General features: G+C 37.8%; 1 protein-coding gene across 1 annotated transcript in view; it reads left to right on the forward strand.

The window, feature by feature from the left end:
* The window catches only part of ttc9b (tetratricopeptide repeat domain 9B), a 28,267-nt gene extending 15,815 nt beyond the window's left edge, over nucleotides 1-12,452 (forward strand). The window contains exons 2-3 of the mRNA XM_060878565.1: nucleotides 10,299-10,481; nucleotides 11,778-12,452. Coding sequence (XP_060734548.1) covers nucleotides 10,299-10,481; nucleotides 11,778-11,872 — 278 coding nt within the window. The 3' untranslated portion in view covers nucleotides 11,873-12,452. The remainder of the gene's footprint in view (nucleotides 1-10,298; nucleotides 10,482-11,777) is intronic.
* The last annotated feature ends 2,589 nt before the right edge of the window (nucleotides 12,453-15,041 follow it).

Consider the following 15,041-nt stretch of genomic DNA (forward strand, 5'->3'; position numbering starts at 1 on the left):
TTTGGTTTGCTTCGGATTTTTGAAGGAAATCATCTGGAGAAACCGTGAATTGTGAATTTTACTTGAGCTTAGTGGTGAGCCTTGTGGTTTGCATACGTTGCACTACCAGTGCTGGGAGTTTGATTCCAACCTCTGCAAGATACTCCCTGTGCTTCTGAGGTTTCTTGTCCCAGTCCATAAAACATCCACTGTTGCCTGATTGGTCTCTTTATATGTGTGTGAACAGGAGTGTGAACAGGTGTCTGTGTGTGTGATTCGATTCCTTCCTATATCTTATGTCCCAAGATCTTGGGATAGGCTTCAGGTTCCTTTGGACCGTGTGTAAGATAAGTGGTTCAGAAAATTCTGGATGGATGGATGGATGGATGGATGGATGGATAAGAGAAAATGACACTGCTGAATTATTAATACATTTATTGTTATTGGCTTTTAGTGAAATTTTCTTAACATTTTAATATTAAATAGGATTTTAAAGATACCTGGAAATATTGATATTTGTAACCCAGGATAAAGTGCTTACTAAATGAATAAATGAGTGAATATTGGTACACAGTGGAGCTAGTTTCTCTATTTTATTCTGAAATACCAAAAAGATCAGAAGGAGTAGTCTGTTGGATTACTGTTTATCAGTGTTTGTAATACAATTGCAAGTCAGCTGACATAACGAGGGCTCTGTTAAATGAATCTTTCTTTTCTGAGTTCTTATTAAGAAAACTAAACACCATTTCAAATCAAGCAATAAGACACCATTTGCATCATGTGATCAATGTGTGAACAAAGCGCTATTGCAGAAACCGTAGCTACTTAATCTCACAATGCAGTAAGACACGCAGGGGCCCTGTAAAAGAACAGACACATTTCTGTCAGGTTAAGATAGGACACAAAGCTCTCAGATGATGGGATAGAGGACAGAGCATGCTGTTCTTATTTGTGATTAAGACTAATAAGGAAATACTGGAAATGACTAACATGGAGAGAGTGGAGATGTAAGGTATGGTGTGGGAAATGGACAGACATGTGAAAAATAACAGGCCAGAAGGGGAAAGAAGGAAGCAGTTGGAGGAGAGACATCAGGAAGAATGATGGTCCCTGCATCAGCCATTAAGCTCCCAGAGAACTAATTACTGCCTGAATGACAGCAAGGTGATCAGCGACGCTGTAACTCTGGCATTAAATTAGCTCCACTATCACTGCGGGCACTGGACCTGTCATGGAAAAAGAAGCCATGAAGCAAGAATGGGGAGGAGAAAAGGTGAGGGAGATGAGGGAGAGGAAAGCAGTGGAAGGACAGTGACAGGGCAGTGCTGTCAAGTGGAAATGGATGTTGCAGGAGGAGGGCATATAATCAATTAGGTCTTTCACTCCCTAAACTGCCTCACCTTTTGTACCCAGCATCCCTGTCTCTATTTTTCACCCTTTATGTCATCGTTCTTTCTCTCTGAGTATTTAGCTTTTTAAACCCTGATACGTCACACTGACTGGTGGTCGAAGTTTTTTTTGCACAACATTGGCACTATTCCTGCATTGGGACCAGTCGTCAACCTGTTCATCCAGGACTGAATGAGAGAGACAGCGAGAGAGAGAGAGAGAGAGAGAGAGAGAGACTGAGTGTGTTCTGATCGTGTTCAGTCTGATAGCTAGCTGTAATTTTGTAATGTAGAGAAACAAAATGGCTGAGTAGACTGTTTAAAAAAATTGTGGCATAGAAATAGTAGCCAAGTCAGTTTGCTTGGCTATCGCCTGAACCGTTTGCAACAGCTTTAGAAAAGCATTAGGAAAGAGTTCCACAAGCTCTGTTTGGTGTCAGAATTATGTAGGATGGAACTGCAGATTTTACTGAAACTGTAAAACAAACAGTGAAATGCCCAAAAACAAGTACCACAAATGTACTGGATATTTACACTGAACATAAAGCAAAGACAAAGTCGTGGCCTAATGGTTAGAGAGTCTGACTCCTAACCCTAAGGTTGTGGGTTTGCAACCCCCCAAATGCTCCCCAGACGCCGCAGCATAAATGGCGGGTGTGTGTTCACGGTGTGTGTTCACTGCTGTGTGTGTGCACTTTGGATGGGTTAAATGCGGAGAACAAATTCCGAGTATGGGTCACATCACTTTCACTTAAAAAACTTGACAATGAAGCCTACAGAAGCCAGGACTTAGGAAGGATTGCTGAGAGCTCTGTGAGACATGTGACATGATCATGTGATGTAGGTAATGTAGTCAAGCGCCAATTTCGGCCGGTCGACATTCGGATGGTTTACGGCTCTAGATTTCTTAAGGGGTTAAACTTTAAATCCTTTGAGGAAGGGAACCTGTCTTGTGTAGATTTCTATATAAAAACACAGGGTTGGCCAAACATGTGCTATACTGTATATACTGTGACTCCATTTTTTTTAAAAATTCAGCTCAATAATACTGGAAGTTTCTTGTCAACCTTCAGCCGTACCGAGCATCTACTCAAGTAGCATTTAAGGTTTTTTTTTCTGTTAACACATTTTTCTAGGGAAATAGGGTGGGGGGTTCTTTTGTCGTCGTGGTTACAGTCTACTGCCACCTCATGGTCTGGAGAATTATTTTTCTTTTATGCTGATGCAGAACTAACAGGAATGTCTGCGTTCAACTGGCCCGTTGGCTTTGAGGTGTGCCAGGGTTTAGGGAGGTTTTTGTCCCACCAGTCACAACCATGCATCTCATGCTGCAAAAACGTGGGTCATGGAAACCTCCATGTACACATGTACTTCTACCAATTATAGCTACAGCCTTTGTTGTAGATGAAGAAGGTTTTGTATTATCCATTGTCAAAATAGCAGGAGGTGAGGAAATCCTAAGCATCTGTTACCACTCACCTGTTTCTGCACCTGTTAAGAGAATATTTCAGGCCTCATGTGGGATTCAACTCCATATAACACAGATGTGCTTGATGTACATGGAGAAAGGCAGTGCTCCTAACTTTATCCTCTCTAGACTTTAAATATATCGATCAATCTTCCTCATAAGTTAGAGCACTTTAGAGTGCTACTTTTTGCCATAGCGGGCTGACCACTTCTAGCTTTCTCGGATCTCCTTGTCAGTCTTATTGTGTTGTGATCTTGGCCCGAGCTGCAGATGAAAGTGCAGTAGACCCACTAATGGGTGGCCCCAAAGCCATCATTATTTCACTCAGCTCACGCTTAAGTGCAATTCCCTGTATCCGCATTGTGACGCCCTATCCATTTATGAGATAAATTAGTCTGTTGCAGCATGTTTGTGCATGTGCTTTGAGTTTGCGCATATGCACCGAAGCTTGGGTGGAGCAAGCATGGTCCAGAGAGAATGAGAAAAATCGAGACATTACAATAAGAGTTAGGATCCATTAGGCGTTTATGGTTTGTAACCTAATACAGGAGAAGCTTAGCAGGATCCGGGGAGCCTAAAGCAGTTTGGATAAAAGAGAGAGAGCGATGTGAGGACGAGATTGAAGCTGACAAGCGTTTACTATTTCACCAGGCCCATGTAGTTCCCACTGGGGGTCATCACAGGACACCAACATTTGAGAAAGGGACACGAAAATACGCAGAAATTACCTCAGCTGCTGTACGTTGCAAATGGAAAATCAATGTTACATTTACAGTTAAGTGTTTCAGTTAAAAAATATTATTTAAAATTACAATGGAGGACACCAGATTCAGCTGCAACAACAAATAACTAAGAAATACATTTGTGGTCAGTGTTTTGCTTAAAGCGCCTGTTTTCCTTACTCTGGCTCTGATGGTCGTGTCTCGCAAGATCTTAACATGAGTTTTACATTTTAGGGTTTTGCATACATTTGACTTTATAATCTAACTGATACTGATACTTCAGTTGGAACAAATGTCATCTATACACACAATATTTCTTCTTTATCAGTTTTGCAATTAAAATTTATACCAAATTATCACTTTCTGCTTCATACCTGCCTCCGGATCCAGACGGACTCCGGATCCGCCTTGTTATCCCTGACCAGGATAAAAAGGATGAAACAAAAGAATGAATGATTAGATTAGATTTAGATTAGATTCAACTTTATTATCATTACACTTGTACAAGTACAAGGCAACGAAATGCAGTTTAGGTCTAACCAGAGTGCAATAGTAGCAAGTGCAGGATATAGTGTTTACATGAGATAAATAAGTTAAATAAAGTGGTAATATGGAAGTAATTTACAGATGTCTGTGTACTATGAACATGATATACAGATGGCTATAACTATAAACTGAAATTTACTGAAATTTACAGAATGATATGTCCTGTAACAAAATATATGGCTATTACTATAAACAGTAATTTACAGATGTGTATGAACTATGAATATAAATAATATACAGATGAATATATATGTGCTATGAACATAATATACATATGGCTATTACTATAAACTGAAATTTACAGAAGGGTGTGTGCTATAAACAAAATATATTGTTATTACTATAAACAAAAAATATACAGGAGGATACGTACTATGAACATAATAATATATTGCTGTTACTATAAACAGCAGTCATGTGGGTATATACAATGGTAAGGTAGCAATGCAAAAAAGAAAAAAGAGCAAGTCTGCAAATGAGCATAGAATGAATGAATGAATGAATGAATGAATGAATGAATGAATGAATGAATAAGTAATCCATGACACAGTGCTAATTAACGCATAATACATGAGTATGTAATTCCTTGGCTTAGGATCTTTGATTCTTGTTTTCAGTAAAATAATTTTATTTTACAATATTGCAATAAAAACCGTTTCTCTTTAACGCAGTGTGAGACTCCCTCACATCATCATTATTGCCATTACGCAGCACCATCACATTTTCTGTGTCTTGGCTGGTAACGAATTAGCATCACATAATAAAATTAACTCATTATGAGTCGACTCTCCTTTAATGACTCAGTTCTAAGATAAGTAGCATCGTCTTGTATTCCTAATCACTTCATCTGGCCATCCATATTTCACACAAACATTTTATTAATTAAATTGAGCTTTTAATTAACTAGGCAGTTATCTACTGAACTGCAGAAGCTTTTTGACTACATTATCAATAGCCTGTTATCAAAATAGTATACATCGTGAATGTAATTCCTAATCACATTTAATACAATTGTATTCAAATGAATTAACTTTTCAAAAGTTAAAAATGTCATTAATTTGATGTAGAAATGTCAGTGGACAATATATCCATTCATGTCAATATATGGCTACATGAAGTCCCCTAGCTAGCTAACTAGCTTTCGGTCACACAGAAAGCTTTGAATTGACTTCAAATATGCTCTAACATTCATTCATTCATTCATTCATTTTCTACCGCTTATCCGAACTACCTCGGGTCACAGGGAGCCTGTGCCTATCTCAGGCGTCATCGGGCATCAAGGCAGGATACATCCTGGACGAAGTGCCAACCCATCACAGGGCACACACACTCTCATTCACTCACACAATCACACACTACGGACAATTTTCCAGAGATGCCAATCAACCTACCATGCATGTCTTTGGACCGGGGGGGAAACCGGAGTACCCGGAGGAAACCCCCGAGTCACGGGGAGAACATGCAAACTCCACACACAAGGCGGAGGTGGGAATCGAACCCCCAACCCTGGAGGTGTGAGGCGAACGTGCTAACCACTAAGCCACTGTGACCCCTGACATGTTAATGTATCACTTTCCATTTTGTAATGTTTGCAATCTCTCAACTGTTACTACATGTAACATTATTGCACCTTACATTATGTCTTTTTCCTTCTTATTATTTATATTCATTTTTTTCTCCTTTTATAACCAGTCTTTTAATTTCACTGCAAGTTGATTTAAAATACTATATATAAATACTTTATAAAACTGTGTAAGTGACAAATAAAAATCTTTAATGAGCCTTTATTAAATTAATTATTTAATTATTTCATAAATGGATTCATTCATTCAAGAATAAATGAACAATTTTATTTTATTTTATTTTATTTGTTTATTTGACCACAGGAATGGTGCAGACAGAATGAAATCTATTAAACTGCAAGGGGAAAATTTTCAGATTTCATTTCAATACAAATACAAACGTTTTTGAGCAAAGTGGCCAAACAACCATAAAGCACACTGAAAAAAAAGGGAAATTCACAAATATTCAGTGCCGTGATTATAGGGCTGGGGTAATTAGTAGTCTGGAATGTTCTTCCTGAGAAGGGTGTGACGGAATCGGTCGTATGGTCGACTGTGTGATGTGGGAAACATCACGTCTAATTGTTTTCCTTAGTGTGGATTTGTGTTCAGTTGTGTTTTGGGTTAAAGCTCTGTAATGATTGATTTAAATTAAGTAGAATATGTTCTTAAAATCCAGGGATCTGTACAGTTATTATCCAAACGATCATGTCTGCATTTATTTTGTAGAACCACTGACTGATTTGTCACGAGTGTCTGTATCGATCTAATGCTTTAGCTCTTGCGTCTATGGTTGTGTTGTGGTTCATTCTATTCCTCTGTTCTTGTTTCTGGTCAGCTGTTCAATTATCTAAATATAAAGCGTGTCATGAATTTTAGTTTTTTTATATTCTGCATTTTTTTTTGCTGGAGCATGAAATGTTTTTCTCAGTTGTGTATCTGGATCTTACAGCTGTGTCAGTCCAGAGCACAGATGTTAAGTAGTTTTAAATGTCTACACACACACCTGCTCTTAGATTAGTGATCAGAGATCTCCAGTGTGAATGCTCTCTCTCTCTCTCTCTCTCTTTCTTTCTCACACACACACTTGCTCTCGCTCACTCATTTCAAAGAGGTGTCTGATCGTCAGTAGCAGATGGAAAGATAGGTGGAGGAGTGAGAGAGGAATAAATGAAGGAAGGAAGAGAGAAAGTGGCACCATGCAGTGGTCAGCAAGCTCTGATGTCCTCTGCGCACTGCGCATTTACACACATTAACCTTGGCAAGGGTCAGACCTGTGTCAGTCTGCCAGGCACTCGGTTGGCACCGGTGACTCATTAAAGGGAACAAGGCCATTTAGAGATACACAATTCATATGAGTGCTAATAAACATCATGTGAGATCAGTCCACACAATGGCTGTGGAAGAAATTAGCTCACACTACCTACAATTTGACAACCCAATCTGATCAATAACCTACTATCAGCTTAAAGCTTAAAGCAGAAAGGAGAAAGAGAATAATCAGCATTCAATTTCATAATCTATTATATTGAAAGAATAAATATACTTTTAGATGTGATTGAAATGTGTGCATATCTTTAACAAAATGACCAAAAGATGATAAAGTTGAAGATAAACCCATCCATCTATCTGTGTATGCATCCATACATCCATATTCTGGATCGGTTATTCTACATACAGCCACAGGCTACCTGCAGACTCTCTCAGGGGACTCTGGGCACAATGCGGTGGATACTCAGGACACATGGTCACACACCCATTCACCCACTACAGCCTACAACACTTCTTTGGACTGGGGGATTATTCTGGGTTATCCAGAAAAGACCCTTAAGCACAGGGAGAACATGCAAACTACGTGGACACAGGATAGCTAGCTAGATAGATAGATAGATAGATAGATAGATAGATAGATAGATAGATAGATAGATAGATAGATAGATGGGTGGGTGGGTGGGTGGGTGGGTGGATGGATGAATGGATGGATGGATGGATGGATGGATGGATGGATGGATGGATGGATGGATGGATGGATGGGTGGGTTGGGTGGTTGGATGGATGGGTGGTTGGATGGATTGGGTGCATGGATGGATGAATGGATGGATGGATAGATAGATAGATAGATAGATAGATAGATAGATAGATAGATAGATAGATAGATAGATGGATGGATGGATGGATGGATGGATGGATGGATGGGTGGGTGGATGGATGGATAGGTGGGTGGGTGGATGGATGGATGGATTGCGTGGATGGATGGATGGATGGATGTATGGATAGATAGATAGATAGATAGATAGATAGATAGATAGATAGATAGATAGATAGATAGATAGATAGAAAATTGTCACGCATACACACACGTACCACCCCTTTTGCTGATCGCAAACTTCTTCCACAACAGAATTACACACAGTAAGAACAATTCACTCTGTTTAAAATGTGTGACACAGGACCGAGCATGAACTCAGATTCATTTGCAGTGCAGATGTTCTTTCAGGGTCCAATGCATCTAATTTTACCCTTTCACACAGCTATTAATTAGCTGTAGCATTTTTCTTTTGTAATGTTTTATTCATTGAACTTGGAAATGGGGTAGGAAATGGGATTTCAGCTGTCGAGTATTTTTAAAAATGACCTAAATGCTTTAGACCGGCTGTTATTAATCTGGTGAATTCTGACATAGATGTATTTTGCTCTTATTCTGCTCTTGCTGTATTTAGTGTAGAATATCATAATGATAATAATGCTGTGAAAATAGCAAGAGAGTTTAACAGCATGTCACACGTCACAGGTTTTCAAAGCTATTTATCATGACAGAAATGAATTACACTCAAAATGACACATTTGTATTAAATAAATTTAAAAAAAAAACAGAATTATTTTTATTATTACAGGGACAAAGTTCCAGAGTCGAAGAGTGCATTCATTTCTTTCTTCACCTTTGAAACTTTGTCCAAGAGAGAAATAAATGCAAAATGGTGAGAAAGATATATATGCAAAATAGACAGTAAAAATTCAGACCAGTTTCATTACAAATATATAATGTAATGCTTACAAATTAATCTGAAGTACAAATTAAACGTTATGGCATATTTTATAATCTTATTATTTTATAATATTATTTTATCTTATTATATTATAAAATGCTACAATAATAATAACAACAATAAAAATAATAATTCTTATTATTTAAAAATAAATAAATAAATACAAACAAAAACATATATATATGTGTGTGCTTAATGTTATTTCTTTACAATAATAATATAAACAATGAAAATAAATAAATAAATAAATAAATAAATGTACCTACATACAAGTGTAATTTAATTTGAATATTTCCTCATATCTATTTACTTTCCACTTCACTAGGAAGACACCTGCACATTTATGCAATTATCCAATGAGTCATGTGTAATGCATCATATCCTGCTGATTCAGGGAAATAAAGTATAGCCTAAATGTTCAAACCAGAATAGGGAAATACTGTGATCTCAGTGACTTTAACTGTATGATTTTTGGGGGATAAAGAGATTGGTTTGAGTATTTCATAAACTGTTGATCTCCTAAAACGTCTCTAGATTTTAGACAGATTGGAATGAAGAACAAAAATCATCCAGTAAGATGTCGTTCTGCAGAAATGTAATGTCGATGAGAGATCATAGCAGAATGGACAGACGGGTTCGAGTCGGCAGGAAAACATCTCAGAAAGCACAACACGTTGAACTCTGAACAGCAGAAAACTGTTGGGTTCCAAATAAACCAGACTATTGGCTTCGACTCTGACTGTCAGCCAGAATCAGAGGCTCCGATATTCACATGTTCAGCAAAACTGTACAGTTAAAGATTAGAAAACCTTTTTTTTCATTGATTCATCATAATATTCTCATTATTCTGTTTTAAATATTCATCCCTGAAAAATAAAGACATCTTTTTCAACATACTTGCAGATAAAACAGTTTAGCTCAACCTCTGTTGCTTATCTTACAAACCCTAAAAGGTGCAATTAGGTCTTCATGCTGGGATAATGAACATATCTGCAGTTTGAGACAGAGAGCATTTAAACTGCAGCTCTCAAGCCTTCCTTATATTTAATGACTGCTGTACAGGGAAAAAAACACTCACACGCAAAAGTCACACACATTAACTACAGCCTTTTTATTCTTTCTTCTTATTCAATTTAAATAAGATTATTTTGGTATTTGCTTTATTTTCTATTCTGCACTTTTCTGTTCATCCATCCTATTCTCTCTCTCTCTCTCTCTCTCTCTCTCTCTTTACGTATGTATTGTATTATAATGGCGTCTTTAATTGCAATATTATTAAAGAAATTAATAACTGTAGGTTTTACATTTTTTTTTAAGTACACAAATTTTTATCATTATCTCTCTCTCTCTCTCTCTCTCTCTCTCTCCATCTCTCTCTCTATGTATGTATTGTATCATCATGGCCCCTTTAATTGCAATATTATTGAAGAAATTAATAACTGCAGATTTTGGATTTTGAAATGTGATTTTTTTATTTATCCTCTCTCTCTCTCTCTCTCTCTCTCTCTCTCTCTCTCTCTCTCTCTCTCTCTCTCTCTCTCTCTCTATCTCTCTATCTATCTATCTATCTATCTATCTATTTATAGCATGTTTGCTTCAGTCAGAGCTGGTGAATTATGAGAGAGTGAAGGAGTATTGTTTGAAAGTCCTTGGTCATCAGCAGGACCATTTCAAAGCCATGTACCGTGCCGGCATCGCCTTCTACCATCTGGGAGACTACGATTGCGCCCTGCGCTACCTCCGCGATGCCAAGAGCCGTGAACCTACAGGTAGGCTTTATTTAAACAGAGGAGATAATATATATAGTAATATATAGTTAATCATGCTCATAATCATGTTCGCTTGTACATCTGTGTCTATAGGTATAGAAATATTAAAAATAAGGAAAAAAGTGATGCATGTAAACAATGTTCAAGTGTTCATTTTGTATGCATGTAGGAATAATTGTAGAAATATCTATATTTCTGGCGTGGACCAATTAACAGACGTTCCTTTATGGACAAGAACAGACAAATAATTTAATATTTTTTTAAGGGCTTACATTATATTACTGTTTACAACTTTGGGTCTCTGTGTTTTATTTAGGAGGAAGCTGCCTAGGTAAGCAATATATTTGTGCAGTGTTTAAGCTCCTGAGATAATATCTTTCCTATTCCAAAGGCAGGAGAAGGACGGTGTTATTTTAAGGATCCATATTTTAGGGGGGGGAAAGTCTTGCTACAAATAACACAATTCTGTTCGTTCATTATTAGTTTTGTGAACACTTGGAAAGTATTTTTGTTCTGAAGGAGGAATATAATTACAGTTCAAGTTTAACTGCTGGTAAAACATATATATTTTTAAATAATCATTAAAAAAAATGTATGCAGTTGTCTAATCAACCTAACATGTGGCAGAGATACAAGGCTCAAAATACTTGTGAGCATCTTCAGGCAATGTTCACCATCAACCATCAGCAGGAGAGGATGATCTCAATGACTGGTGCCAAATGGGCTGGTTTGAGTAACTGCTTAATCCTGGAATTTTTACACACAACAGTCTCTAGAGTTTAGTCAATGTGGTGGAATAAAGCAAAAACACCTATTGATTAGCAGTTCAGCAGACAGATACGCCTTATGATGAGAGAGGTCAATGGAGAATGGACAGACTGGTTGGAGCTTGCAGAAAGGCTACAGCGAGTCACTGTAAAGCATGTGGTGAGCTTAACAACATGTCAAACCTTAAGGCGGATGAGCTACAACAGCAGACAGAGAGTTCGAGTGTTCTTCGGTGGCCTTCTCAGTCAACGGATCTGTGAGGAATATCTAGAGAAATGATACAATCATGTCAACATGAAGCAGAATCTGAAAGGAATGTTCCCAACATCATGAGCAATCCATGCCATGAAGAATTGGCTCTAGTGTAGTGTTCATAATAAATTGCTCATTAATTGTATATGGGGCCTAAATTTACTTGAAAATTCAGATTAAACCCTATTTAAACCCTCTGGTCCTAAGAGTAAACGATTTATGCACTCAAATATGTATACTAACCCTGATCTGATGTTTTTTCCCATCCTTTTGCAGACACAAACGTGTTGCGATACATCCAGCTGACGGAGATGAAGATGAGCAAGAGCAGTCAACAAGTGCGGGAAAGCAACAAAGAGGCTCTGGGTTAATCTCTGCCCATTCCTCTGTTTATGTGGCCATCCTCTCCACAAATCTCTCCCTTCTTTTTCTTCTAAACCCCTTGTACTACGGACTACCAGGACCCCTGTACTGTGCCCTTTAGTCAAGACGGACTGCTTTCGGCACAGACGCCCCTCGACTCTTCAGCTCTCCCGCTCTGAATCCTCTCTGTCCCTTTAAAACCAAACTGCCCCGGTGCTTTCAGTTTCCCAGGTACTGTTCGACAAAACGATTTGGAAAAAAAAAACGACAAAGCGACAAGAATCACTGGAAGTCTGTAGGAAAATTCACACGGACCTGATAAAGGACCTTCTACGGTATTGGGGAGGTGAGCGAGCAGTGAAGTGTAGCTATAGAGAGGTGGAGGTGTATTACTGTATGGCCACCATCTTTAACTATAAAAGAGCACACATATCAAAGCCACAGCGCTGCACAGAAACAAATTATAAATAGGGTCTAGGATTAAGCAGATGACCTTTGAACTTAAGTGTACTCCATCGCACACCTCCTTCTTCCTGGGTGAAGGGAGCAGGAGAGAAAATGCAATTCCGTATCACCGGATAATACTGATCTCTTTGCCTGCATTTTCATTTATTCTTTCTTTCTTTCTTTCTTTCTTTCTTTTCTTTCTTTCTTTCTTTCTTTCTTTCTTCTCTTTCTTTCTTTCTTTCTTTCTTTTCTTTCTTTCTTTCTTTCTTTCTTTCTTTCTTTCTTTCTTCTCTTTCTTTCTTTCTTTCTTTCTTTCTTTCTTTCTTTCTTTCTTTCTTTCTTTCTTTCTTTCTTTTCTTTCTTTCTTTCTTTCTTTCTTTCTTTCTTTCTTTCTTTCTTTCTCTCTTTCTTTCCGTCGCACTCTGTCTTTCTCAAATTTGGCTGTATTTAATCTTTTTTGAACTGTTTCAATTTAAGGGCTAATTCTAACATTTGTAATTCGTCCTTCGATTTCGAGCACGTTCTATTTGCGTTCTTTCGCCGCTCGTTGTACAATAGTAGCATTTGTTTAAGCAAGTTTGTGATGTTGTTTTTGTCTTTAAAAAAAAAAAAAAAACAAGAAGCAAATGCTGCTCTGAAGCTAACAGTCGTTTCGTGAACCCACATCATTGATCTCCTTTAATTCCCCTGTAGAACGTCAGGCTCTTGCCCTCTCTGAGTTTTACCATTGACAGTGTTTCCAGACGCGAGATATTCTGAAGGGTTTTCAAGACAGAGGAAAAGATTATAGCACTCATACGCTTTATACTAGTCACATCTGTATTACTGTGTGCCATGTGATATCAAGTACCACTAATGATGAGCCTAGCACATCATGGCTACGTTGTCGTTGTCCATTTTTCATCCTCGTCTCATTGTTATGAATTGAGCAAAATTCAAGATTCTTGAGAAATTTCAAGAAATATCTTTCAGACATGAAAAGAAATTAAATGATCACACTGGCTGTCAGTGGCTTTAGCAAAGCATTGGGTTTAACACGGATTCAATAGTTTAAATCATCCTCAGTGTCCAGTGACCCAAATTTACAGCATGTCCCAAACTGGAAGCATCAATAATTAATCTTAATTTTTCTGCCTTCCACTGCTTAAATCACAAATAACCTGCATATAATAAACCACTTCATGCAGTCACTTTATTTTCCAGTTTGCATTAGCTACCAGTCAGCTGAGACATTTCTGTCTGACCTGAGATGCGAGATAACGGTGTCAGTGCGACTCTTGGGGACGCCGAGCGTGGATTGAGATGAGGATAGATAGTGACCTGAGAAACAAATTCTTGCTAGCTTTCTTCTCAGCTCTCGGACTTCCCAGCTTTTCTAGATTTTTCTGTATCATGTTTGTCGCCCTGATGTTTGGATTTTTATGCCTTTTTATCTTGAATTTAATTTGATTGATTATAAAAACTTTTATGTAAAGGGCAAAGATGATAGCGATGCATCACTGGAGTCTGGGTCATTAGCTCTGTTAAACGTGTCCCTTATGTCCCCGTGTGCTGGCTGTCTTTGGTCAAATGGTAACGACACAGGATTGTGTGATTGAAGCACAAAAAGAGAAGTCTGATGGACAAAAGTGAAGCAGTTAGCTGTGCTCGTTTTTCTTTGATGTCACTTGAGGTAGCTGTTCGTTGAATGTTCAAATAGATGTGTGGTTTTAAAACGGATGTACAAAAAAAAAACAATGGTTGTGGAGAGCTTTACATTACGGAATTGTTTTATCAATATACGAGAAAGAACAATAAATGAGATTATGAAAAAATATATATATATATATTTAAAGATCAAAAAGGGGCAACTTTGTATCTGTCTATATGTTAAAAATTTCTTTTCTGTTAAATGCCTTTTTTGTGATGTCACAACTTCAGTCTTGTCTGAATTGCAGTCCAAGGGTTTTGGGGGTATGACCTTTGACCTCCCAAGTGAGATCCTAAGAATTGTATAATTATGAGAAATGTATAATTATGATGATAATGATGATGATGATGATGATGATGATGACGATGAAGGAGGTAGTTGAAGGGGTGAGGGTACCCTACAGACCTGAACACAAATAAACAACTCGCTGGTTTCTTTTTTCATTCTTTCGTCTATTCTGGAGAGAGAGCGATTCGGACCTTCTGGTTGTTATGGTTGTTATGGTTTTTATCCCACTGTCTTGCTGGTTCATGTTTTCGCCCCCTCAGCGAGAGTGTGTCATCGGAAGACCTAAGAACTGGTTACATTTACCTGCAAGCCCAGGAATGCACTATTGATATGTATTTCAAAACAAATAAACTTTAGAAAAACACACCGAGCGTCCTGTCTGGTTTTTGCCTTCTTTAGAAATGTTAAGTCTTAAAAGATTCGATTCGGAGCTGCAGAATTGCTGCTCTGTAGAATTAGAATCGGACCAAATAACACCTCCATGCGCTTCTTTGTTTTTTTCTCAGGAGCTTGATATAAGACATCTTATTTTGGATGTGAAAGTTGTGAACATCTTTAAATGCCTTCAACAGCCTACCTACAATCGCTAACCTGCACACCTACACAGGATCAATACAGCAAGAGGAGGGGAAAAAAACAGCATTCATCTTGCCAAATGAACATTTTTAGCTTCCAGAAGAAAACATGATGTATCTTTTGGGTTTTAGACAATGTTCTAAATCTAAGTCTATTTTTGTTGGTTTTGGAAGTAC

This window comes from Tachysurus vachellii, chromosome 9 (genome assembly GCF_030014155.1).
Source record: "Tachysurus vachellii isolate PV-2020 chromosome 9, HZAU_Pvac_v1, whole genome shotgun sequence".
Classification (NCBI taxonomy): Eukaryota; Metazoa; Chordata; class Actinopteri; order Siluriformes; family Bagridae; genus Tachysurus; species Tachysurus vachellii.